The sequence below is a fragment of the Macrosteles quadrilineatus genome, unplaced genomic scaffold (genome assembly GCF_028750875.1).
Source record: "Macrosteles quadrilineatus isolate MER2022 unplaced genomic scaffold, UCM_ALF_1.0 Scaffold_8__2_contigs__length_117827958, whole genome shotgun sequence".
Lineage (NCBI taxonomy): Eukaryota > Metazoa > Arthropoda > Insecta > Hemiptera > Cicadellidae > Macrosteles > Macrosteles quadrilineatus.
In genome coordinates, this window is record NW_026542601.1 from 104,044,127 (window position 1) to 104,070,680 (window position 26,554).

The following is a 26,554-nucleotide window of genomic DNA, read 5'->3' on the forward strand; positions in this document are numbered from 1 at the left end:
ATGGCTGACTGACACTGACACTACTGACAGTGACAGAGAAAACTCTAATGAAGAAACTGACGTTTCTGATTAGTTGTAGCTGCAGACTAGTAGTAACAGAATTGTCTGCTATAATTCACAGCTGATATTATACAGTTTACAGTAATACGCCAGACAATTAGGAAAGACAGACCGAAATTAAAAGCTCGGCAATACTATACAAAACTAATTTACCAAGCTCTCGCTTACGAGAGCCCTGAACACATATCTACTCTTCATCCAGAAAATATGTTTATTGTGTAAAGAATCAAAATATATTGACCACTAAACAATGAATTGACTATGTAAAATCACAATCAAGTTTCAAGACTGTCATGTTTCTGTGAAAAATAATGAGGAGGCAATGGTTTTTCAATTTCGTATTATGGTAACTAAACATGCTGTAATCAATCTAAATCCAAGTGCAATGTACAAGTGGCTCATTACTACAGTTGTCGGCTGCACTTTACTTGACGTCCTACACTCATTCGATTGTTTTTCGATTCAATATTTTCATTCGATTGTTTAATTCGATATATCGTTTGGTTAGTTAGGTTAGGTTAACCTTACCTAACTAACCAAACGATATATCGAATGAAGCAATCGATATATCGATCGATATTTTCATTCGAATGAGTGTAGGACGTCAAGTAAAGTGCAGCCCAGTTGGCTATGTTATAGTCATATATTATCTTACAAAGGCAATTTTCATTATTGCAAACATGTTACTTTAGTTGATACATAGCCCCCTCTAGTTGCAGTGAGGGAGTATATTATTAATCTATGATGACAGTCACTGTAAAAAGAGTTGGTTCTTTGGGTAGTGGTTCTCTTTCATTTTGTAGGTTTAACCATTGACTATTGTATGGTATTTACTCAGGGGAGGTACAGAAGAGGCTACGATGACAGCTGTGGACTTCTTATTAGCTGAAGGAATGCCATTACCGAAACAATACGGCCAGTGGCCATCGGCCTCGGTGGTCTAGTGGTCAGCGTGCCGGCACAGATAATGGGGTTATATTATCTGTGGTGCCGGGCTGATATGCTGAAGGTCCCGGGTTCGAATCTCGCTGGTAGCACTAACTTTTTGTCCAAGATATTTTCATTATCAGCAAGTTTGGTTGGTTTGGTTCGGTTATGACAGTTTAATTTTATTATAAGTCATTATAAATTTTAATTTAGCAATTTCTAGTTTTATTTAATAAACAGAATTATTTTTTCATTACTAAACATTTGTTATATTATTTAATTATCAGCAAGTTTGGTTAGTTCGGTTAGGTTATGATAGTTTAATTTTATATTTTAAAAATTATAAAATTGAATTTGAGGCATTTATAATTTTATTTTATGAACAGAACGATTTTTGCGATTAGTATTAGTAAACCTTCATTGCCAAAGTGCTCTCTACTACAGCGCTGTTCACGGAGGAATTTTGAACTAATGCCTCATTCGTACCTCCCCTAAGTTAGACCCCTATTGTATTAATAGTCAAAGGTTTAACGGTTTAATCCAGTCCCATTAAAAATATTTGGTTTCTATAAATTAATTTTCTTGGGTGGTAAATCTATAACCCCATTACATTCGTATCATTCCTCCATTTGCAGAAATATGAAGTAAGCATATAGGTAATTAACTTTTTTCCATCGAATCGCTAATTTTAAGAAATTTACTTTAGGAGAATTCGGCTGAAATCCTGTTATAATGAAACAGCTGATCAGCTGATGTCTATTTTCCATTTAGCAACAAAACATAGCAATAGCAGACGGTTTCCAAAATCCAAATTTCTCTGTCAAAGTGTTTACACCGCACATTAAAACCCTTTTGTTTGAATAATGTTTTTCTCGCGATTAAATTAGTTCGTTCTATGGCTTCATTGACTAATAATATTAAAAAAATACTTTAGTTCAAGACTCAAACACTCTTTAATTGTTTAGCCAATATTATTTACCGGGTATAACATAACCTCAAACATTGCATTGATATTCACGATTACGCCTAAACAATACAAAAATGATTGGACAAGTATTAGTTACGTTTCAAAAGTTATTGGAGATGCTGCCTGGGAAAAACGTTTCCCTAGGAAGATCCCATAAGGTGAGTTCCAACACTGTTTTTAAATAGGTATCCCAATTAATAGGCTAATAAGTTTGGCCTATTCTTTACTTAGGACCTAGGTTGTTGAAGCACTCTCAAAGTTGACTCCTGTCTTGTCTTGGTTCCTCTTGCAACCAAAGTTACTTTGATTATATGCTTTAAAAAATTACTAACACACTGCATGGATCCCCTTAATCAAAGCAAGTACTTCAGACTTTTCATCGATCACAATATAAAAGATATTATTCTAAAACAGTTATTATTGTCAGGTGATTCAAAATATAATATGTATAGAGCACTTAAAGTTGTTATACCTACACTGAAAATACATTTTTAATTAATGTGTTTGCAGATAGTTATTATCTCTCTCAGCAGCATTGCAGCACTGGGCCTACTGGCAAAATACCTTCGCAGGAGACGTTACATTTTCAAGAAAGCCCCATTGAAGAGTGCCACTAAACCTAGAATGAATGTTAATGAAGGCAAGTCAGTCCAGTCATCCATAAAAGCAATTTTTATTTGGTGTTTATTTACCTATACAATTGAAAGTTTGTATCCTATGGGAAATACTAGAATAATATATGAAAAAGTACCTGGAAATTCACTGATAGCCTATACCTATTTTACCAATGGTCAATAAAAGCCTTATGATTAATCAATATCATGGATAGTTGCCCATTTACACATTGGAAGACAGACAGTTTTCGTACCGTTAGTTCCTAGGTACAGTTTGGCCAAAACTTTTGTGCCCGTGGACAGATGGACGCTTCTAGCTGAACTAAGACATACGGGCACCGGCTATTGGCAGTGCTGGGAGTAGTGGTGAGTGAGTAGCAAGACCCAAATGTTTTCACAAAAGTACCCCCACGAACCCCTTCAACTAGACCCAATCAGATCGGGTCGAGCACACAGAAACTTTATATGGCCGAACTATAAACCAGAAAATTTAAGAAACATTACCTCAAATCACAGATAGAGCTACTGAAGGTTAGTAACAACAAGCAAGTTAAATTTAGTGGTATATAAAATTGAGTAGGGGTAATCAAAGTATACTATATTCTGCGTAACTTACTATGCTTCTGTGAATCTATGTGTGTATGTGTTTTTATGACAGATGGGACTAGTCAGGCCAGTACTAGGCGCAGTGGCAGCCCCAGTGTCCGCAGTCTACATCGTCAAGGTTCGCTGTTGTCTGGTGCGTCTGACAGAATGTCCGCTGCGTCAGGTTCACTCCCGGGTGTCGCTCCTGGGGATACTACACTCTTGTCACCACAGCAGCTCGGCGTTATGGGTGAGTCGATTTTCTCTTTTCTATGTTAAAGTAAATTTACCATATAAACGTTTGTGTCGCCAACCCAAACCAGCTGCGGCAAGATCAAATAAGCAAAACCATCGACTGTTGTTCCTTTGGCATACTTGTACGATGCTTTTGATTGTTTATAATGCAAAGTCAGTAGGTACTGAAGGAAAAGTATTGATCCCGAGACGTTAAAATGTTGGTACTGGTACTTCAGTACCAACAGGTCACGGTGAAATTTTCTGACCATCATGACTCCTACATAATGGACGGAGAGGGTGGCTGTCAATAAAGTTTTTCCATTGTGGCTTTTAAAGTGGCCTGCCATCTTCAAGTGGCTAATCCATCAATGTTATTGAACATATGTGGGTCATTTTTAAGCAAGGGCTGTTTGTGCGTACAGCTTCTTAGTTCACATGTAAGCCAAAACGAGGCTCCTCGCCTCTTCCTAGTAGGCTATCATTTGTGAACAGGAAGGAGCGATTTGCAGCTCTGTAGCTAACAATTACTTTTTGCTGTGTGTTTGAACAATTTTACAAATTATTAAATCTCCCTCCACGTGAGGTAAGGCCAGTGATACAATTTGTTAACACAGGATCATATCCAATGCTGACATTCATCGCCAAGTCAGATTGACGAAAGGTTATGGCCCTAATGCAACGAGTGAGGGAATGCATTCGGGATGTAAAAATTTTTGTAGAACCTTTTTACTTTATGTTCTCTGTGAGAAGCCTGGGTTCTCACCAAAATCACAATTCCTTCCGAAATGGACACTATCCATTTACTCCTTAGCCCGTGTCTGCACTTAACCTAAACTCAGTGTTCCATAACCTTAAATCATCTGGCAATGAATGCCTGTATCTAATATCATTTTTTGTTGTTTTTTGCCTCCTGATCACAATATAAATTACTACTAGAGGATATGTTTCTTACAGTCAAAAAACATACCACTGACCTTATTGCAGTGAGAGATTCAATGACTTTAAACATTTTCTAGGCACATAGCAAAGTGTACACACCAGCTAAAGAACTGCAAATGGCATCATTGTGTGCACAAATTATGCCGATGCGGAGAGGATAACCAATGGTGAATCTGTGAGGAGCCTCATTGCAGCGCACATGTGAACAAGGAATCTATTTGTAGAAACGCCCCTTACCTAAAAAACTACCCGCTGAATTGACTTTCTCCGCTATGAAGACACTGTCTCAAATCCCATCAAAAACAACAGTCACAGTAACACTTCCACAATGATAGGCCTATGTAACTAAAATATAAGATAAAAGCGTTACTTGTCCAATCAGTCACAGTTTTCTGTTTACGCTGTGACAGTGAAGTGAGGAATACGAGATTGAGATTGGTAATGAACAAGTGGAGTTGACAATATGACTAACCGGGTATGCTTAAACGAAAAGAATGTGTGCTTATAGCCTTGCTGTTTTGTGATATTACATAAGTGGCAAAAGGAATTATCTCCATGTATCTACAATGGTGTACAGTCATGTCACATGAAAATAGCTCACAATTTTACATTACTCGATTAGGGTGGTTCGGATAACATGGATGGCTGGATAACCAATTAATCAAGGCACTCGGCAATGATTTTTAAATCCTTACTTGATTGCAGTCCGATCTTGATAATCCGATATTTGTAAGTTCGACATGATGGTAACACATAAAGCTTGTGAAGACAATATTTCAGATATAATGTAACGTGGATATCGGACCTGTTGCTAGGGGGAAAATGTTTACTTTACAGTACAGTAGTAAGTAACCGGTACTTCTTCTAGGCTGATTAACGTTTACTGCTTTTTATATCTTGTGAGTCGTGAGTTATGTTTTAGTTTTTTATTAAGTACTATCGTACGTAGGATAATCTAAAAATATTGTAAATACCTATGATGATTGTATGTTGTTATGCCTTGCATCTAAAAAAAATAGTGAATTTAAAAATACACATTTCATTCTGATTATGGGTATAAAGTATCATTCTTTAATTACTTTGAAATGGCGACCATACAAATGTAGGTATTTTAAGCCAAGTATGAATGGAGATAAGTGTAGGATGAGTGGTGTGATCTTGTAGTCTTGTTAGTGACTAAGGCCGACATATTCCTTAGACAGAACTGTTAATTAAAAGCCCATACAGCCAATGGCAACTAAAGAATCTACAGTTTATAGTGGAATGCGAACCACATTTTCGCCTTTTAATTTCTTGCCGCTACGATTCTTTGGAGATCGGTTATGACCTAATGGTCTTGGTTGTGTAGTGGTGAAAAGTAGCCTCTAGATCACTAAATTTAACTTTATGGTTTGTGTTACCTGTCTTCGTTAAGAGATGGGTTTTTTCAGTAGTACACCACAATAGTTTTGGACATCTATACGAGTCCATTATCAGGTGAAACAAAAACATCAATCAAGTCATCTAATCGATTTGGCTAGCTCTGTCGTTTAAATTGAGAACACATTCACTCGAACACGACAAAATCACGGAAAAAGAATATAAAACTACGAAAACCGGAGAGACGTGTGTGACGACACCATGTTTGTTTTTTTAAGCTCTACAAAGTGGTTTGGAAAGAAATTGCTAAATTTCATGTTTTCTGGGTCAAAAACGGGAAAACCAAATTTCACCCCATAAAACCCCGTTCCCATAGTCCGATCATGCTTGTTCGCAAACTTGTTTGAATAAGGTTTACACGTTTATACCAATCATTTTTGCTTGAGTTATTGTGCTTACGGACACATATATAAATTTTTATATATATATATATATATATATGAAAAATAGAAAAATAGGGCTACTATATATAAATAAAGATTAAACATTAATAAACTTAGTACCCAAGTAAAATTATTTATTAAAATATTTACTGACTATAGTTTCGGCTCTAAGGCCATTTTCAAAGTAAACAAAAATCAAAATAAGTTATGTAAATAAATAAATAACATATGATATTATAAAACTTTTCTAACTTGTAACATAATTTTGTCTTCATTGATTAATTTATATACTATATGATGTGTTGTACTTATTTTCATTAATATTTTCTCAATTTTGCTATTTTTTCATATATTGGATTATTCAATTTTGGAATCATTGTATTTAAAATGTTTGATTTGTTATTTTTGTAGTTCATATAAATATTAATTTCTTCTTTTACATTCAATTTTTCTCTGTCTTTTTCAATTTCTAATATTGTTAAGTTTTCTTCGATCTTAGTAAACTTATGTTTGGATTTTAGTAAATGATCTGCAAAATTTGATTTCATTGATGTTTTGTTCTTCGATTTATATGCCTGTATATGTTCGTTGAATCTAACTTTAAAATTTCGATAGGTTTGTCCAATGTAGTAGTTGTCACAGTCAGAACATTTAATTTTGTAGATACCAGATGCATTGTATATATTTGCTGTATTGTTTGTTATAGGATTGTTGGTTTTATTTTGTATGATTTTAAAAATGTTATTTTTTGTTCTGTAGCTTAATTTTACTGGGGTATGTTTGAATGTTTTCCTGATTGCTTTGTTAAAATTGTTGTTGTATGGGACGCACATGAATTTCTTTTCTTCTTTGTGTTTCGAATTGTTTTCTAAGTTTGATTTTAATTCATTTCTTTTCTTAATTTTCTTCTTGATCATATTATCAATCATTTTGCTTCTATATCCATTTTTTTCAGCTAGATATTTTACAGTGTCGACTTCTTTCTTGTAATTTTCTTTATTTAAAGGAACGTTGACTAATCTGTGTATTAATGAATGAAAAGTTGCAATTTTGTGTGTCCATGGATGATTCGAATGTTTTGGAATTATTATGTCTGTAGTTGTGGGTTTTCTGAATATGTTAAAAGAATGTTTGTTGTTTTGAATGGAAATTGTTAGATCTAGGAAATTGATTTCTTTTTGTTGGGTTTCTTTGGTGAATTTAATTTTCTTATTAATATTGTTGAGATACGTTAATAATTGTTCAGATTCATTGTCATTTCCTTTAAATAAGCATAAAATGTCATCTACATATCTGTACCAATAAACAATGTTGTTTATGAATGGATTTGTGTCATTAATAATTTTGGATTTTTCCATTTCTGTCATAAAGATTTCTGATAAAAGTCCTGAAAGGGGAGATCCCATTGGTAGACCATCTTCTTGAAGATAGAAAGACGAATCATAACTAAAGTAATTTTGCTTAACAGTTACCTCTGTAAGTTTGATAATATCATTTATTTCATTTATTTTCAATTTGTTGTGGTTTATTAGGTTTCTTTTCAATATAGATAATGTTTCTTTGGTTGGAATATTCGTATACATATTGTTTACATCAAAAGATAAGAGTAAAACATCGCTAGGAATATCTATATCTTTAATTTTGTTGACAAGATCTTGGGTGTTTTTCAAAGAAGAATCAGATTCTAAATTTACATTATTTTTGATTTTGTTGTTTAAGTATTTTGATAGTTTGTATGAAGGTGAATTTATGAAGTTTACTACAGGTCGAATTGGTATGTCTTTTTTGTGGGTTTTGGGCTGTCCTCTTAAATTTGGTGCTTTTGAATTTGTTGCTTTTAATAGGATTTTATCTTTCTTATTGATACTTTTGCATTTCGTTATAGTATCATTTATTGCTTTTGAAAATTCATCTGTTGGGTCTTTCGTTAAAATTTTATATTCATTGTTTTCTATGAAAGTTTTAACTTTGTTGTCGTATTCATTTTTAGATATTATAACAACTGAGTTGCTTTTATCAGCTTTAGTTATGATTGAATTATTTTCTTTCAATTTGTCTGTTATGGATTCAATTAGTGTTATGTTTTCTCTTGTTTCTGATTTTGTTGTTTTGTTCATAGTGTTGTTACCTAATTTATCAAATTCGTGAATGAAATTAAATCTCATTGGATCTTGAACATCATCGTTTTGTTTTTTAATTGCTATTTCCATATCTATTAGATCTCTTTCAATTGTTTTAATTTTGTAATCTAAATTTAGATTTGTTTTTAAAGACTTACCTAATAGTTCATTTTCTTCATTGGTAAATTCAATGTTTGTTAAATTTTGTACTGGTTGACTGAATTGTTTCTCTATGCCATTGTTCTTTAAAATTTTATGTTTTTGTGTTTCAATTAGGTTTTCAGTTTTCTTTTTGTGCGTTTCCCTCTTTTTTGTTATTATTGGTGCAATCCATTCTTGTATATATTCAAACATTTCTTCAATCGTATCTTCATGAAATATGGTTTTTGCTTCTTCATGTAGTGTATTTAATTTTGTTTTAATGAAGTGTAGTTTTTGGTATAAACTTTTGATTTCTTCTTTGATCCAAATTTGTTTTGCTGTTCTCAATGTTCTTTGAGCTGCTTGAGTTTTTGAATTTGTTTTTAACTGTACATAATTTGGAATTAAATTGTTTGAGATGCAGGTTTTGTTAAATTTGATGTCTTCATTTATCTTCTCTGTTTTGAGGGTCAAATACTTGATTTGATGTATAATATTCTGGTCGTTAGCCATATATAAATATGAAAAATAGAAAAATAGGGCTACTAAATATAAATAAAGATTAAACATTAATAAACTTAGTACCCAAGTAAAATTATTTATTAAAATATTTACTGACTATAGTTTCGGCTCTAAGGCCATTTTCAAAGTAAACAAAAATCAAAATAAGTTATGTAAATAAATAAATAACATATGATATTATAAAACTTTTCTAACTTGTAACATAATTTTGTCTTCATTGATTAATTTATATACTATATGATGTGTTGTACTTATTTTCATTAATATTTTCTCAATTTTGCTATTTTTTCATATATTGGATTATTCAATTTTGGAATCATTGTATTTAAAATGTTTGATTTGTTATTTTTGTAGTTCATATAAATATTAATTTCTTCTTTTACATTCAATTTTTCTCTGTCTTTTTCAATTTCTAATATTGTTAAGTTTTCTTCGATCTTAGTAAACTTATGTTTGGATTTTAGTAAATGATCTGCAAAATTTGATTTCATTGATGTTTTGTTCTTCGATTTATATGCCTGTATATGTTCGTTGAATCTAACTTTAAAATTTCGATAGGTTTGTCCAATGTAGTAGTTGTCACAGTCAGAACATTTAATTTTGTAGATACCAGATGCATTGTATATATTTGCTGTATTGTTTGTTATAGGATTGTTGGTTTTATTTTGTATGATTTTAAAAATGTTATTTTTTGTTCTGTAGCTTAATTTTACTGGGGTATGTTTGAATGTTTTCCTGATTGCTTTGTTAAAATTGTTGTTGTATGGGACGCACATGAATTTCTTTTCTTCTTTGTGTTTCAAATTGTTTTCTAAGTTTGATTTTAATTCATTTCTTTTCTTAATTTTCTTCTTGATCATATTATCAATCATTTTGCTTCTATATCCATTTTTTTCAGCTAGATAATTTAAAACAACTTTTGAAACAAATGGGTACAGTATTTATAAAAAAATAATCTTGCTCTAAAGTATTATTACCTGTACGGGTACTGTAAAATAAATGGTACCTTAATTTCAGTTCTTAGGATTTTCCCTTTAAAAGACCTTTCTCATTTTACCATTCAAAAGTTCTGCGTCACTCATTTTATTTCTAAGAACAATCAAATTTGTCGCTATAATGCAAATAATTATACTGTAATTGATTATTATTCTCAATAAAACTTTTTCAATAACCATACACAATGTGTGTAGCTACCTCAACCTTATCACCAACAAATAATACAAAAACAGTTGTATTCGATATCACCAGATCCTTTTCGATTTTATTTAGGCCTATGTAATTTTTAATGACGAATTATCGGTGACTATGTTAATATAGTCAGTAAATATTTTAATAAATAATTTTACTTGGGTACTAAGTTTATTAATGTTTAATCTTTATTTATATATATATATATATATATATATATATATGAATTTTAACGGATGGTGTTTTTAGCCTCTAGGGACCTCAAAAGGAAAAAGTTAATCGGTCCTGGGTCCAGACCATGAGTAATACGGTAATAGCTTATTTCCTATATGGGAAATTCGCTAAAATGGTTAGGTTCTGGAATTTTTATGAAATTGTTTGGAAAAATATATTCTCGATCTTTGCGTGGACTTACACCACCGGAAGACGATGATGTCTCTAGGATCACGATTTTGCGGCAATTGCAGAAGTAGAAGATGTTTCTGAGATCGCTAAATACAAGCATTTATAAATTCGCCACATTCGAGGGGGCTGTTCACAATTTCTACTGTAAGTGAAGACGATGTATCTGCAATCGAGAGATATAACAACAATAGTGTCGCGATCACGGTTTTGATTACATAGAAAAGTACAAAAAAGACTGGACTTAAATTATGTTGTTATATTAGCCTATATTGTTTGTTATGGAAGAATGACGAATTGTCGGTGACTATGTTAATAGCAATATAAAAACTATGATTGATCATTACACTAACAAATATGTAGTGTAAAGTGTAAGTAAGTGTAGCATTGTAAATTACATTGTTGATTAATAAATAGTAGTGTGCATGATGAATTGTGTTTTTAAACAAGATCATTTTTACGGGAAGATAATTAGTGTGGACAAGATGAATTATGTTATCACCCAGGATAATTATCAGTGCAAGTATTATGAATTATGGTGTTTTACGGGACAGCTTGTTGTAAGCATGATGAATTATAGTGTTTTGGGTCAGCCTGTTGTGTAACCGTGATGAATTATGGTGTGAGAGGTAGTGAGAAGACCAGTATGATACTGACAGCCACAAATATAACACATTTCACCCTGAGTGTTGTATAGAAATGTATACTGTCTGTGACAGCCACTTCTCATATATTTGATTTTACTCCATGTTATATTCAACTCTGATAGGGTTTGTTTTTCATTCAAATTGTTGTAAATGTCTACGATTATCAACTTTTATCAGAATTTGTAACGTAAAGCTTGGGCTTTGGCAAATATGGATAGAAAATGTATTTCCGATTTAATCTAAATTATGTGTGATATTTTTCATATCTCAAAATTTTGAAACCATTTATATCTTGTATGTAATTTTTATTCTAAACCAAACAATTAATTTTGTTTACATACAGAATTTTTTATACTCCCACACAGATCACATGTGTTATGTGCATTTTAACAAATGCAAATAAAACTATGCAATTTTCATTTGTATTTTAACTAAAATTATGCTTTGCTAAAATGGATTTGCAAAAATATTTACACGAACACAATATTTGTTCATAAAACTTAATACTGCAATATGTTAATACATTAAACAGAAACAAATTCTTTTAGTGTTTACAGCCAGAAAACACACATCTGGTTGTTTTACAAAGATAAGTATGACTGTGCATTTTAGTTGACAGTTCCAAATTACCTGGGCTCTCAGGGTCCTTTTCCTTTACAAACATAAAAGCTAGCTACGCTCATTACCATTTGTTATTCCGGACTAAAAGAGAGCCACTTTCAGTTCAAACATCACCTTAAAACATTTTACACCTTGAAAAAAAACACAATATTTTATAAATTCAATCTATGTTATTTAGGTTACCAACCTAATATTTTGAAAACAGCTTTTTATTATTTTAACCATAGATATAATTTTCCTGTATTTTGTATTATGAAAAAGTTAATACTGGGTTTGCCATTAATTGATATAACGCAATCTTTATTCTTTCAAAAATCTAGATTTTTTGTGAACGACAACTAGAGTAAAAATATTTATTGAGCGGACAAACTTTTTTATAGGCCTAAATAAAATCGAAAAGGATCTGGTGATATCGAATACAACTGTTTTTGTATTATTTGTTGGTGATAAGGTTGAGGTAGCTACACACATTGTGTATGGTTATTGAAAAAGTTTTATTGAGAATAATAATCAATTACAGTATAATTATTTGCATTATAGCGACAAATTTGATTGTTCTTAGAAATAAAATGAGTGACGCAGAACTTTTGAATGGTAAAATACAAGAGACAGCAAATTTAAAACCACTTTTGAAACAAATGGGTACAGTATTTATAAAAAAATAATCTTGCTCTAAAGTATTAGTACCTGTACGGGTACTGTAAAATAAATGGTACCTTAATTTCAGTTCTTAGGATTTTCCCTTTAAAAGACCTTTCTCATTTTAACAAGAGTGAAATGTCAGCAATATTATATTGGTTGAAAGAGCTCTCACCTGTCAACTACAGTACATCACCTGTTGCAGGAGAGTGGTTGATTCAGCTGATATAATTGGGGAACAGCTGTCCAATCTCACAAAAATCGTGTAGAAATCTTACGCAAATAGCAGAAGTGCATTTGCAGCAACATTTATTATTGTGCTTAATGTAAAGTCGGGGATCGAACTGATCTAGTGGTGGAGCTCGGGGCTTTGGCCCGAAGGTCCCGGGTTCAATTACCGCCAACCACCAATGGGCTTTATCTATGTGATAACACCGCAACCCTCTAGGAATAGCATGAAGTAATGTGTTAAACAGTTCCGGGCTAGAACTAGCGTCCTAGGATGTGAAGATGGAACATGAAACAAATTTACAGAGGAAAAAAGTGTTTAGGTTGGTCAAAATACAACTATGGCCTTGAGTACTATACGAAAAATACATATAACTATAAATGCAATAGTACAGAACACAACTAAATTATGCTAGCAGCGTTATGGTCAAAAAATCTTAAACACTCACAATTTTTTCTATAGGCCAAGTGGCTTTCAGGTTTAAAGCATTTTTTAGCCCAAAGCTTCTGTTGTTTATCTTATTTGGTCATCTTGTAAATAAAGCTAAATCTCTCTGCGGTTATATTCAAGTTATTTATCAGCCATAAACATATTCAAATTTTATAAGCTTTTTGACATATTTTACATCTTCTGTGAGTGAAACCACACTAAAGATTTGTCAACAATGATTCTTAACTGGTAAATAAAGTATACTCAGTTGCCTCATAAATCAATAAATTTATTTTACTACCTTTGGTATGTCAAAATATACCTTTACTTTTCCCATAATTCAAACTAAGTCCCAAGATTACACAGTTATTGCGTCGGTGTGATTAACTGTCCTATTCATTCAAATATATTTTGATATAAAAATTAAACGGACGGATATAACGATTTTTAAAATTTCTTAAATTATATTTCCGCACATCAAAGTTATCTACTGTGTTCAGCACCTTACATTATATGGGTTTGATGACATTTGTTGTGATGTATGGACCATTCCAAAGGTCCAACAGGTGAAATTGGCCATAAAATGCTGCATAAATATCGTTCCTCAGCATCTTTATGTCTGGGCCAGATCGTTATTTGTAATATTTCACAGTGTTCTCCCGAAATGATATGTTTGTAATTTTTCAACAATTTCTTTCAATGACTCTCTGGGCACAAGCTATTTGTATTTTCCCTGCCTGTGATTGGAAAATACTTTAATGGTTGGAAAATAATGAAAAATGAATAATTAAGTAAACCAATAAATAAATGAATTAGGGAACTAACTGACTAATAAACAAACAAGTAGCATTAATTAATAAATTTACATACATAACTGCAGTATATGAATAGATGTATAAATTAAAGGATGAATAGTACGAAGGCTTACAACAGACTAAATCAATAAATTAATAATGCAATCAATAATTTAATAACAACAAAACTATTACTGAGAGGCATCTGTTTACAATTTTGATTTTAAATATTTTGACCATAACCATTGTTATCCATACTTGTTAGACAAACAACACATAATTAATCACTTAAGAGAAATGTTTACCAATTTAATGGTGACATCATAGAAAAAATCTTGATTGTAAGCATTCAAATTTCTGACAAAAGCACACTCACAGAAATAGCTCTAAAGGAGCAAAAGTTAAGTGATTTAATTCATTAACGTGATTCAATTCATTCAAGTGGTTTAGATTAAAGTGATTTCATTAATTAATTATGCTCTCTTTTCCTCGGTCTTCAAATTAGGATAATTCATTATCAGTTACCCATTTCAAACGAGTATTGCATTAAGTGTTAATATTTATTTAGTGAGTCGGTGGCTCAGTCGATAGCGTCACGGGCTTCGGGCCCAAGGCAGCGATTTCGTGGGTTCGGATCCTGGTCACTGCCACTAAAATTTATCAGTACAGTTCACCTTTGTACTGTACCGGCTCACCCCTTGCTTTGCTGTAAACGTTCCACGGGCGGTTAGTCTATGTGGACGGGCAAATGCAAGGTTAAAAGTGGCCGCCAACCTCTTAAAACAAAAACATTTTAAAAAGTTGAATTTTGATCATTGTCCTAATGTTTAGCTATTTAGAAATAGTCTCAAAACTAATCTGAACTTTTGTTAATAATGACAAAATTAGTCATATATGATTAAGATATTATATTATAACAAAGTAGTTAATATTATTTAGTATTATAGTTGAAGAAAGAGTAAAAAATATTGCGGATGAATGAGGATATTACACAAACTGTCTCAAATATCCAGACAAATTAGGTTAATTGTGTTTAGAAGTAGAACCAAGTTCATTGTTTCCTTTGTCGGGACGGTTAACAAACTGTTAATTTATATTATTCTTTTTGAAATTGAGAAAAGACATTTTTCGTTTGATAGTCTAGTAGTTCAAATATATTGTCAATTTATTTTATTTTCTTGTTGATCAAAATTTAAGTATAATTCTTATTTTATTTAATTCAGGTTCAATTTATAGAAATAAAAATAGGACATTATCTACGCAATTCTTGTCGAAAAAATAGAAGCTGTCACTTCAAACAGACCATTTGAACGCAATGCACATTGCACACACAACGCTATCACAGTAGTTATACAGTAGCTTCGTATATTGTGCGTATGTTTTGGCTTTGATATGTCTGTGTTTGTGCACATTAGATGGAACTGGCTCTTGTGCATATCAGAGCTGTCCATCATGATATGGCACTTTGTAGTGGGCACTAGTGGTGTTTATAGTGTGTATAGTATTGTTTATAGTGTTATAAATCGTCCAACTATTGTCGGATTCGCCTGCAGTCATTATAAGCTGCATTTAGTATCTCCTATATCCTATTAAATTCCAGCTTTCCTGTCTTTTTACTAGTGAATTTCCCTACAGTAAAGTAGCTATCTCCGTAGCACGGTAAGACCTGGAACCGGGACCGATATACTTTTTCATTTAGATTTACCTAGAGGCTAAAAACGTCAAATAAAACATAAAACATCAGGGTTTTGACCGTTGCCAAATAAAACGTAGCTTGGTGTGAAGTTAAACATGCAAAATCGTTTATTAATAATTGTGTAGGCAAACATAAGTTTTGAACACATTTTCTGTACTCTCCGAGCGGATTGTTTACTAAGTACTGACACTGAACCACGACGTTTGTGGTTGTAATGGTAAGCTAAAATCCATCCCACAAAGTCGGCCTATTTTTAGAACATACTATCTGTTTCCCAAGGGATGAATTTTTACTTTTCATCAGTTGGTTGGAATATCAATTCATAAACCGCATTGCCAACATGATAGACATCAATAATTCTCCAACGCCGGGAACCCGCTGTTTAATATCTCAACGGCTGTCATCGCGCGCCGTTTTATTGGGATGCATTATTTGGAGGGAAAATTACTGTAGTTGTCATGAAGCCGAATTTGACAGTTTGACATTAATAAGAGTTCAAAAGTTTATGTCGTGCGTTGCTTTGCTTATCTTATTGGATTTAGGCTCTTAAGCAACACTATAGGTTTATTTAGGTGTAAGCATGATTTTAAATGATAACACGGTTTTGTGTCTACTAACATGAGAAAACTGCTCTGGTACAGTAAAAGTTTTTATTTTTGGATATACAAATAACTCATGTTGAACTTTTTTCTCTTGGTGCATCAAGAGTTGTTATTAAGTTTTAAAATTGTTCGTGGTTTTATTTAATTTTAGAGTAAAAAACTTATATATTTTGTTTAAAAAGTACTCTTTGTATGTGATACATCATGTATGCCTACTACTAGAAACTTATTCGTATTTATTTGTATTTAGAAACTAGTGAAATCTTTTACAATCAAACTGTAAAAATGTAAATTGAAGTAGTCGTAATATTTATCGTCCACAAACTGTATAGAATGTGCTTTTTTGGCGCATATTCGCCAATTATTTTTGTCCTCAGCTTGTGCATAAACATTGAGAGCGCATAGGAAAATTCATTTTTTTGTACTTGTATCATACTATTTTTTAACAATAGTATTTTGATATTGAATATTTTTGTAATTACTTGTGTGATGCTGGAACCTTAAATAACATTTTGAACAACTTTAAACATCAGTTTTTTTAAATCATGCTAGGACGTGAAACAAGATTATTTTTTTACTCTTGAGTCTTGACTATAACTCGCCAAAAAATTAAGGGGTTAAAATGCAGTTTCCTTGTTTTGTTAATAAAAAGTTGACTTGAATGAAAATGAATGAACGCTCCAGTTCTGGATGCTTACTTAAGTATTCCAACAAAGAAGATCATTGTGTGCAAGCATGCTCGCTAGAATTTATTAAGTCTTTATTATAAAGCTACTGTTTTATACTGACCAATTTTATACGATATTACTTTTACATAGTCAATGTTAAATTTTCCAACTTAATCTTATCTAAAAATTTATTGTTTTATTAATTTATCTAGCTAGTAATAATTCAAACTAGTTTATACGTGTTACTTTTGTTGTTGCTTGTGTTCTTGAGTGGGTAAAATATTTGTGTCTTCCTCAAGAAAGTTACCAAATATGCAAACATGTAAAATATAACTAGCCTAAACAAAGAAGACATCAACTCTACAATTTCCAAATTATTATACGTAATTGAAAGTCACAACACTGTGAACACAGCAATAAAACTATAAAATTTTATTCAAGTTCTTGACACAGGAATAACAAAAAAATTTAAGTCAGTTTATTCGAAGTTTAGCTGTTCAGTTGCAAAAATAGATACCTGTATTTTCACTTAAATAGCCATACCATACAGAGGGTCCCGAAAGAAACTGGGACCCAAATGAATAGTCCCTGATGTAATAGAAATATTTTAATAAATGCGTAAATCTTCTTCAAAACACCCATTCGCTGTATTTATTTTTCGTTAGAAGATATATATTCTAAGTGAATGCTCAAGGTAATATTCCTTGTTAATGCACTACTCCTTCATACAGACTTGGTCAGATCTCAAGCTTGTAGTAGTTTGTATGTTTAGCCTGGGGTTGTACATGTTGTCTCACATTGTTTACATGTACAAGTTTGAGCCTATCTTGCTGGCTCATTTGGTGTTACCTTTAGGGCGTTTCGAACATAACAACAACTTATATTAAATTCCTTAAACAATTCTGTAACAACTTATGATGTAATACGTGAACTGGTGAAATTACCTGCTGTCAAGTGACCCTTTTGACCTTGAAAGGCGACCGGTTTCGATCCTCACGGGATCATCTTCAGGCGGACGTCGTCATCGTCTTTTCGTTCTTATGATTTAAGACCACCCTTCCGGGTCCTAAATCATAAGTTGTTACAGAATTGTGCTTCGGCTATCAGTCAGTATACACGTTGTTGGACCAACTATTGGAAATAATTTCAGAAGTATTTGATTTTTTCATTTCATAATATTTTACTATTATGTAAAATACTTGCCTGTCATTTTTTGTTCACAATCACAAGTAAGCTGGTATTCTGCATAAAAATTACCTGCCCAGGTTTAATGTTGGATACTAATGTTACACTATTTTGTAGTGTTATTAGTAAGCAGTAATTTATTTATTGTTATCTTTTGAAATATAAAATACAAATTTTCGCGTTTATTAAACTTTTAAATTAAATTTTAACTTAGTCATGGAAGCTGAAAGCTTAGTTTGCTGATGAAATTCAAACTTTGATCATATCTGACATGCAATATTGAGTAGATGTTTAAATATTGAACAATGAAAAGAAAGAAAAAACTATAGTCGAACATAATGGCAGTCGTTTTACCCGAGCCGCTGTATAATGCAGAATTGAATTGTTAACATAGCATCTTTTGTTCTTTGCAGCAAAAAACTTCCTTCGACGTAATTTTTCGAGATCTTTGTGTTCATTCAAGGAATAAAATATAGGAAAATTTTATAAATTAATAAATATATTTTTAGTATAGCCTACTTTATAATTTTACTTCTTAAAAATATTGGGGTCTTCATAAAATATTGAAACCAATTATTGTTACGTTAATTGGTGTTAAAGATAAACGAATATTGTCGGAAAGAAAAATCTTAGTTTTGAAAAAGTATTATTAGGTTGAAATCCGTCCGTTACTATTATTTTGTTTAAGCAGAAAAAAATCTTTTTATAAAAAAGCAACAGGATCACTCGGCAGGGCGTCTAGCATCGGTGTTTTGACCTTTTATTTTCATTGTTATAATCTAAGGCTTACCTTACGATCCATTTGATTTATTGTGGAACGTAAAAGTTTTATTTTTGGAACGTAACTTTTATTTTCTTGAACGTATGAAAATCATAAACTAAGAGACCAAAAACTTGAAAATTCTTTGTAATCTAGGTATGTAGACCTAATAACTCGAACTGTCGGCACATTATTTTGTTGAATAGGTAACTATTTTGCGATTTTAAATAGTATCGTTGTTTGTACAACTTAATTAATTATAAAAAAAATATTTAGCTTACAAATAGAAAAATTACACTCATGTAGGGATGCTCCTTTAAAGGATATTAATTCTGCTATCGGTACATTTTAAATTTGTGTAATCAATGTTTTCTATCTAAGACGAAGAAAACGTTTAATGCATTATTCATAAAATGTATTTAACAACTTTTCGAAATTACTCACCCATAGACAACTGACCTACTAAACGAAGTCTTAGCCTAATAACAGTATGCAGGTCAGGCAGAGCTACAAATACTTTATCAAAACTGTACCAACGGCGGAGGTGTTTGCTGGAGCATACAAACATAGATTAAACATACTCCCTTAGTAGATTCTCCGCGGGATAGGGGTCGGTATGTTCGAGCGCTTGTACGGCGAAGTTGCGTGCTGCCCACGTAGTTCAGTACGGTCAGGCTAGGAGCGCTAGAGGTCTCGCCGTACAGCCACACACACAAACACACTCTTACCGCGTTATAGCTCTCACACGCGCGTCCACAAGCCCCGCGCGCCCCGCCGCGCGCCAGCACTGAGCACCAGTGAGCAAGGAATACCACCTTGGCACATAGGCCTACACACACACACGACCACGACACTCACACCCAGCTTGATTCCATACAGCGTGATTTGTACGTGCAGAGCCTCGGCTAACTGTATTTCAGTATTTGTAACACCAGTGTTTTATTGCGATTGTTCTAGTTTAGTTAATGTGATGTTGATAATTAAATTAATTGTTCTTTTATTTGAATAGCCATCTATTGTATTTGTTATTTGTGAGTATTTTTAACCGACTTCCCCACTACCAACAAAAGAATGAGGTTCTCAATTCGTTTGTGCCAATGTATTTTTTTCTATAGATGTTCATCAATTTCTCTGGGATTTTTATACCGATCAACGTGGTTCCACTCCCAAAATAACCATGGTTTCCCTTTGGTACCATATATAACCTTATGTTTAAGTGTAGGCCTAAATATTGGTTCCAGTGAAAAAATGCTGAAAACCTTTATAAAATATTTGTTTTGTTAATATTTTTACAGAGAAAGCAATAAATAATAATAATATTCTTACAACTGTTAGTTGAAACGATGAAGGTACAGAGACAGATCTTCATGAAAAAGTTGCATGATATATTTCATGCCATGGAGCCTAAATAACTGACTTTGAGTTTACTAGGCGTTTTGTTTTGGTTACTATGAAAAAGGTATTTCAACATTTGACCTGCATTTTGTATAACTCCGTTTTGAGTATTGAAATTGTATTCTGTTATCAACACCGTAAAATAAACATCATAACAATAATTATAGTATATCATTGGTAACATTATTCCAATCGAACAATACACTTATATCCTATTGATTTTTAAGACATAAAACTTTTAGGCTACGTCGGTTTACAAAAAACATGTTTGGCTGCAAAAGGTAGGTAATAGGGTATAGTGTGGTAAAAAATAGAGTTCGTACCACGGACCGAAATGGTTTTGCAGCTCTCGATCGATTTAATTTCTGGCAATCCCAATTCATCACCTGGTTTACCAAATTTTTATAACCAGGAATTATGTAACCTGAACAGGTGACTCAAGCAGTTTTAAAATAATAACTGTTCAGTAACTTTCTTGATCGGTCCAAACAATTTTGCTTTTAAAACCCCTTTAAGTAATAAATATGTTACAAATTAGAATTAAGTCACTAATAAGATGAAATAATTTATCTTTGTAAAAAAACAACCGATTTCAAACCCTCTAAAATAATAAAAACAATAAAATCATAACAGGATAGGTAACATAAATATATAACAAACATAAGCACTGTTTTTTATACCAAGGAAGTATTTACTTGTATTTTATATTTACTTCTGAATGAATGCAATATGCAACTATGACGACACACTAATTGTATATATGAATAAGAAACAAATTATGTTGATATTATGTTAGGGGAAAGAGGCTAGGTCAATATTAAAAAATTTAGTACAATATTTCTATGTAAAAAACGTTAAAAAACTAAAGAAAACAGTGAGTGTAAATGCACGTGTTAACAATGGCAGTGTCTGGCGGTAGCTTCCGATGCAACGTCACATGGTGGCGGGGTTGGAAGGGCAGCATCAGGCGGCACGCGTTCACTTCAAAGGACTGGGCTAACCCAAGGTCACACTATAGTGTACGCACCCACGCACCACCGTCACCGCGGACCAGGTGAAGAATACTATTCTAATTCGATTATTTTTTTACATTTAGTTTTGCATTGCAGTTGTTTTTTATTATTTCAATTTAAAAATTGACAAACAACTTATTTTATTAACACTCTTAGCATTGCCTTACAATATTATATTACAAAACCGTACACCTACTTTAAACCGAACCTGCTTGAGGCTGTTTAGTTGCGCGGACTGCAGGAAGGACTTGATGAAGCCACTATGGACTTCTGACACTAGCGGAGTTCAGTTTTGATGCCGTTTTAAAGAAAAGCATCCATGTTTTTATGCTAAAAAACACGGTACTGTTAAGGATGCGCTCTGCCTCATAGTCCAGGAGCAAACTGCACATATCCAGCTTCCGTGGGATTTTTTGTGAAGGGAATGTGTGACTTTGTGGAATCTAATTCGTTTCGAAGATATATTGAAATGAAAACTCCCCCCCATACATACATACATACATACATACATACATACATACATTCTCATATATCCAGTTCTTATTATCGCTTGCAATTCGTTATAGTCTTGTATTCAGTGATGTAAGGGCTTTTATTTAAGCTATCGATCATTAAAATCGGACGAGTTAGAGTTGAGCTATGAACCACAACACAATATTAAATTTAACTTTTTCCAAATCAGTTTTATTAAAAGATTTATATCTCGGTTTTTTAATACGGTAAAAGGTCATTCTAGTCTTAAATTACTCAGTAAATGTCTGGTTTAAAATGTTATTAATCACTAAATGATATCTGACTAATTGAAAATGAGTCATGGGCCTTTATTTAACATAAATAATTATTTTTATTTAGAAATTTTTCTTTGGTTAAAGCAATTAAAGACATACAGGGCTGGTCATCAGGGTTACAACATTTGTTTTGGTGTAAGTACAAAGTAAATGATGTGTGATGAGGCATATAAGACTTAAAAGGTTCCACGTCTAAAAATTGTAACACTGATGACCAGCCCTGTATGTCTTTAACCAAAGAAAGTTTTGGACATAAAAATAATTTAATGTTAAATGATGGTTCATGACTCATATTAAAATAACTTAGTCAGATTTCATTTAGTGATTAATAAAATGTAAAATCAAACATTAACCAAGTAATTTGAGACCAGGAAGAACTTAGTGACGTACTAATAACCCGAGATATACATCTTTTAATAACAACAGAACTTATTGTTGTAGTTAAGCTGCTGACGTAAATTTACTTTCTTCTTCCTTTTAACACCTTGAAATGGGTTGAGTATCTTACGTTTAATTGGAGTAGAAAACTCTCCAATAATTGGACTATCCGTTATTTTCCTCTTGTGTTTATTTTCAATATTTTCAATAAACTCATCATTGGCTATACCTGTTTCTTCAACTAATTTCTTTAACGCATCTGTTATGGGCTTGAAAGTGTTTTCTAATAATTCTTCACCTTCTACTATGCCTCGTTTTAATGCTCTATGTTTTTTCTTAATGTTTTTCCGAAGTTTACTGATTTGTTTAATGATATCCTCCTTACTTCCATTGTCAAGCCAACCACCTTTCACGCTGTCCATGTTTAACACGTGGTACACGACAAGCAAATGAGCTCACAGAAATAATTAATACGTTTAATATCCGAGAACTTCCCCCACCATTTACAAAGATATGAAAACGTCGAAACCTAGTCGATACCGGCCTCTATTCACATCTCTTTCCTTATCAATCACAATAAAGTTGCTTCTTCCCTGTTCCCATACTTTTTTGCACATGACTTTAAATTTCTCAAAACCCATGTCAGATGCGACATGGTCTTAATATATGTGAAACAAATTTCGATCATCTTCAATTTCAAAATTTCATCTTCAAATTTCAAAACACCAAATTGTTTGATTTTTTGACGTCATAAAAACCAAACCCCGCAATTTGAGGGTAAACACCCGGTACTACACCATTATGTGACATATAATAAAGAGATTCCACATAGTCACACATTCCCTTCACAAAAAATCCCACGGAATACAGTTTGCCCCCCGACTATCAGCTCAGAAATCTCAACTCGGGCCAGTAGATATGTTGCGCCATTGAACAGCGCCACGAGAAGCGCTTGTAGACGTTTTAAGTCCTCTTAAATAACTCACTTAACTTTTGAAATATTTTTCATCTGAAGATTGTTCCTTACTCCTTAGATTAAAATTTATGACTCTAGCTTTTTTGATTTTCTTTATAAAATGTATTTGTATGTGTAAAATGCGTTAGAAAAACGCTTATATAGAAGTATTTATTTACCAGTTACTTCCCACTTAAAATTCTACTACAGTAGTACCAAAAAATTAAAAAAAGATCAAGCCTACAGATATAGGAAAGGAATACATTAACATAAATATATTTTTAATTGGTTAAGTACCAAGCTGACATTAACGGAGAGCCAAAGCCATTGCATTAACGTGCGGCGGACAGGCAGAGCGCACGCCTTAACCCTAGATTTGGCGCTGCAAAGCGACGTATTTTCCGGATGCATCCAATTTGGATGAAATGTTACACCGACTGTTACAAACACCAATACTGTATTTCATCCTGAACAAGGTTTTAGTAGCAAAAATTAAAAGAAGCCTGCAGGCTATGTCCGAGGATCTGCGTCAGCCCGGTGGTAAATATGGTGAAAAGTGGGAAAAAGTTATGAAACTAACAAACAAGTCAATGTCAATCAATCAACCAAATCAATTCAAATTGACAGTAATTTAGAAAACTTTTAGATTAGTAAAACAGTAAACGTCATCTTCATCGAGTAAGCCTTCTGTAGCCTAATGCTATAAACGTCATCAAACACACGAATACTAAACAGAACCAGTGTGGATTATAAAAAACACACAAACGTGTATACTGTATATGTTAAGTCAATCCTAATTAATACACTCGCAGTGATTTACCTTGAGTTTTGTTTATAGTTATCGCAGATGAGACGTGCAGGAAACTGTAAACGTTTGAATTCAGAGGGAATATTGGTAGGGATCGTTAGAATATGTCATTTGGATTAAATAAACTAACCTACTATAGTATACTCCCGACTATCCGCGGGATTGACCGGCGAGAAAACTGAGTTCGTGGATAAGCCGCAAAATTGCTGGTAATGGCTAAACAAAGGTCGAGGCACTAAAAAACAACACACAAGTGCTTTAAATAAGTTCATTATACAATGCACTCTACGAAAACTTAATAAATGTCATCAATGGTATTGACGAAATTTAATGTACAAAAAATTATACTTACATTTTTTAGTTTAATTGTAATGAAAATTGTTTAAATGTAAACAATTCGTTTTTAATTGTTGGTTATGTTATATATGGTTATGTTTGGATTCATGATATAAATATTGCTGTGATTAGGTTGTTTGGGTGTAAGTAGATTAAGTAACCTAAAATGCTGTACGATGATTAATGATATTAAAACATAGTATTACAATGTTATTATGTAAACATTAGAGTCAAATGCTTAAATACAAAACGTCAAATTAAATACATCGATGAGTTAAACATTTCATAATTATTTCCTTTGGATCCTTAAATCTAAATTGTTTATGAATACTTACCTAATGTTTCGCAATTACTTTCTAATACAAATAAAAATTAATTGTATTTCCAGTTCATAAAGCGTTTCAAAATTAAATTCTCAAATCACAGACATTACTTAATTTATTTTAAACAAAACTTTGCGAAGTTTTTTGCCAGTAACAGTCGTACACTACTCTCGAATACGGATTTTTGAGTGTCCATGAGGATTTCATCTCCGCCCGACAAAATTAAAAGAAAAACATGTAATTTGGGAAAAGTATGAATTATGTAGGAAATAAGGGTTTATTTTTTATTATTTATTTAAAAATGATTCGTTGGTAATGACTAATGAATGAATGATCGGTTATTTATAGTAGGCCTACACTATACACCTTTTATTCCATGACTATGAGCTTCTTTTGTACTTCGTATAAAATAACAGAAAAACTATATTCGCGTATGATTGTAAAATGTAAGGGATTAGCTGCTAGTGCTTCGCTGTGCTGGCTGATTAGCTGTACGGCAACAACGGCGCCGACCGTGTGTTGGGCTCTGGGCCATTCTCGCAGACGAATGCTGTCGCTGCGTTGTTCCTCTCATCGCCACGAGGTTGCGCCATTGCACTGATGCCGCCTAGAGCGCTAGTACTAGAAATCCCGGATAGAGCGCACTGAAGTTTGCCCCGTTTTAGCCGTCCTCACCTTATAACATGCCGGCGGGGAATCTACTAAGGGAGTATGTTTAATCTATGATACAAACTACCTCAGTGAGGAAAGCTTCCATGAGTTACGTCGCAAGCTAATGTGTTTGTTCTAATTTACATGGAAACCCAGACGTTCCCAGCATGTTTCTGTGAGTTGTGGGCGTATTATGTAAGGGAATATATTTGAAATGAAATTTAAAATTGTACAGTTGAAAATAATCAAATGAAAAATATTGTAGATTAAATATACTTATTTATCAAACGTAAACTTATATGGCATGACAATTTTCACTTGTTCTACTGATGAAATAAACTAACACAGTACAACAAAACACACTGTCACTTGCGTTTGAAATAATACCTAGATAAGTAATAACTTTGTTTAATAAGCTGTGGCTAATATTACTCTTGTATTTTATAAGATAATAGCTTAAACACTGAATACTTAGAAAATATCCCAGTCGCAAACAGCTATTTTGATGCTTTGTCACATTAAACTTTCACACTTAATTATTTATTTGAATTCCCATTTTAAATTAACATTCATCAATGCAATGAATGAAACATACTACGAATATCCTTCCTTTTGACATTTCATTTTACTCTTTAATTTCGGCGTAGTAAGTTTTGCAATCTATTAATTAGCAAATGAAATAAAATCAAAGGACGTCTTTCATCTAGAGCGTTGAATATAAAATGCAATGTTCCTTTTCTAACAGTAAAGTAAAGATCCAATTATATTTTCACTCTGAATTGATATTGGACAAAGTATTAATTTATTCCCATTTGTCAAATTATTTAAATTTGATATAAATTATTGAAACAAATTCGTCACTGTCTAAACATTGTTCGTTCATTACAGTTGAACATAGTACGATGTCTAGCTTTCAACTGGATCAAAAAGTTAGATTTAATTTTTAGATTTTATGTAAGAGACAAACATTTAAAATAAATTGCTTCATGTCTAACCATGCACAAGTCAGTGAATTATAATTAAAAATATGTACTAGCCGACGGCAAAAAAATACAGAAATAGTAACAAGTTAAAATGTATACGTTAAAATCAATGCTATATAAGGTTGAACTAATAACTCCTCAATTTAGGGG

At 32.5% G+C, this 26,554-nt stretch overlaps 1 protein-coding gene across 1 annotated transcript in view; it reads left to right on the plus strand.

Moving 5' to 3' along the window:
• Positions 1 to 3,269: 3,269 nt before the first annotated feature.
• Positions 3,270 to 26,554, plus strand: part of LOC128999478 (mitoguardin-like) — a 291,882-nt gene continuing 268,597 nt past the window's right edge. The window contains exon 1 of the mRNA XM_054426022.1: positions 3,270 to 3,403. Coding sequence (XP_054281997.1) covers positions 3,322 to 3,403 — 82 coding nt within the window. The 5' untranslated portion in view covers positions 3,270 to 3,321. The remainder of the gene's footprint in view (positions 3,404 to 26,554) is intronic.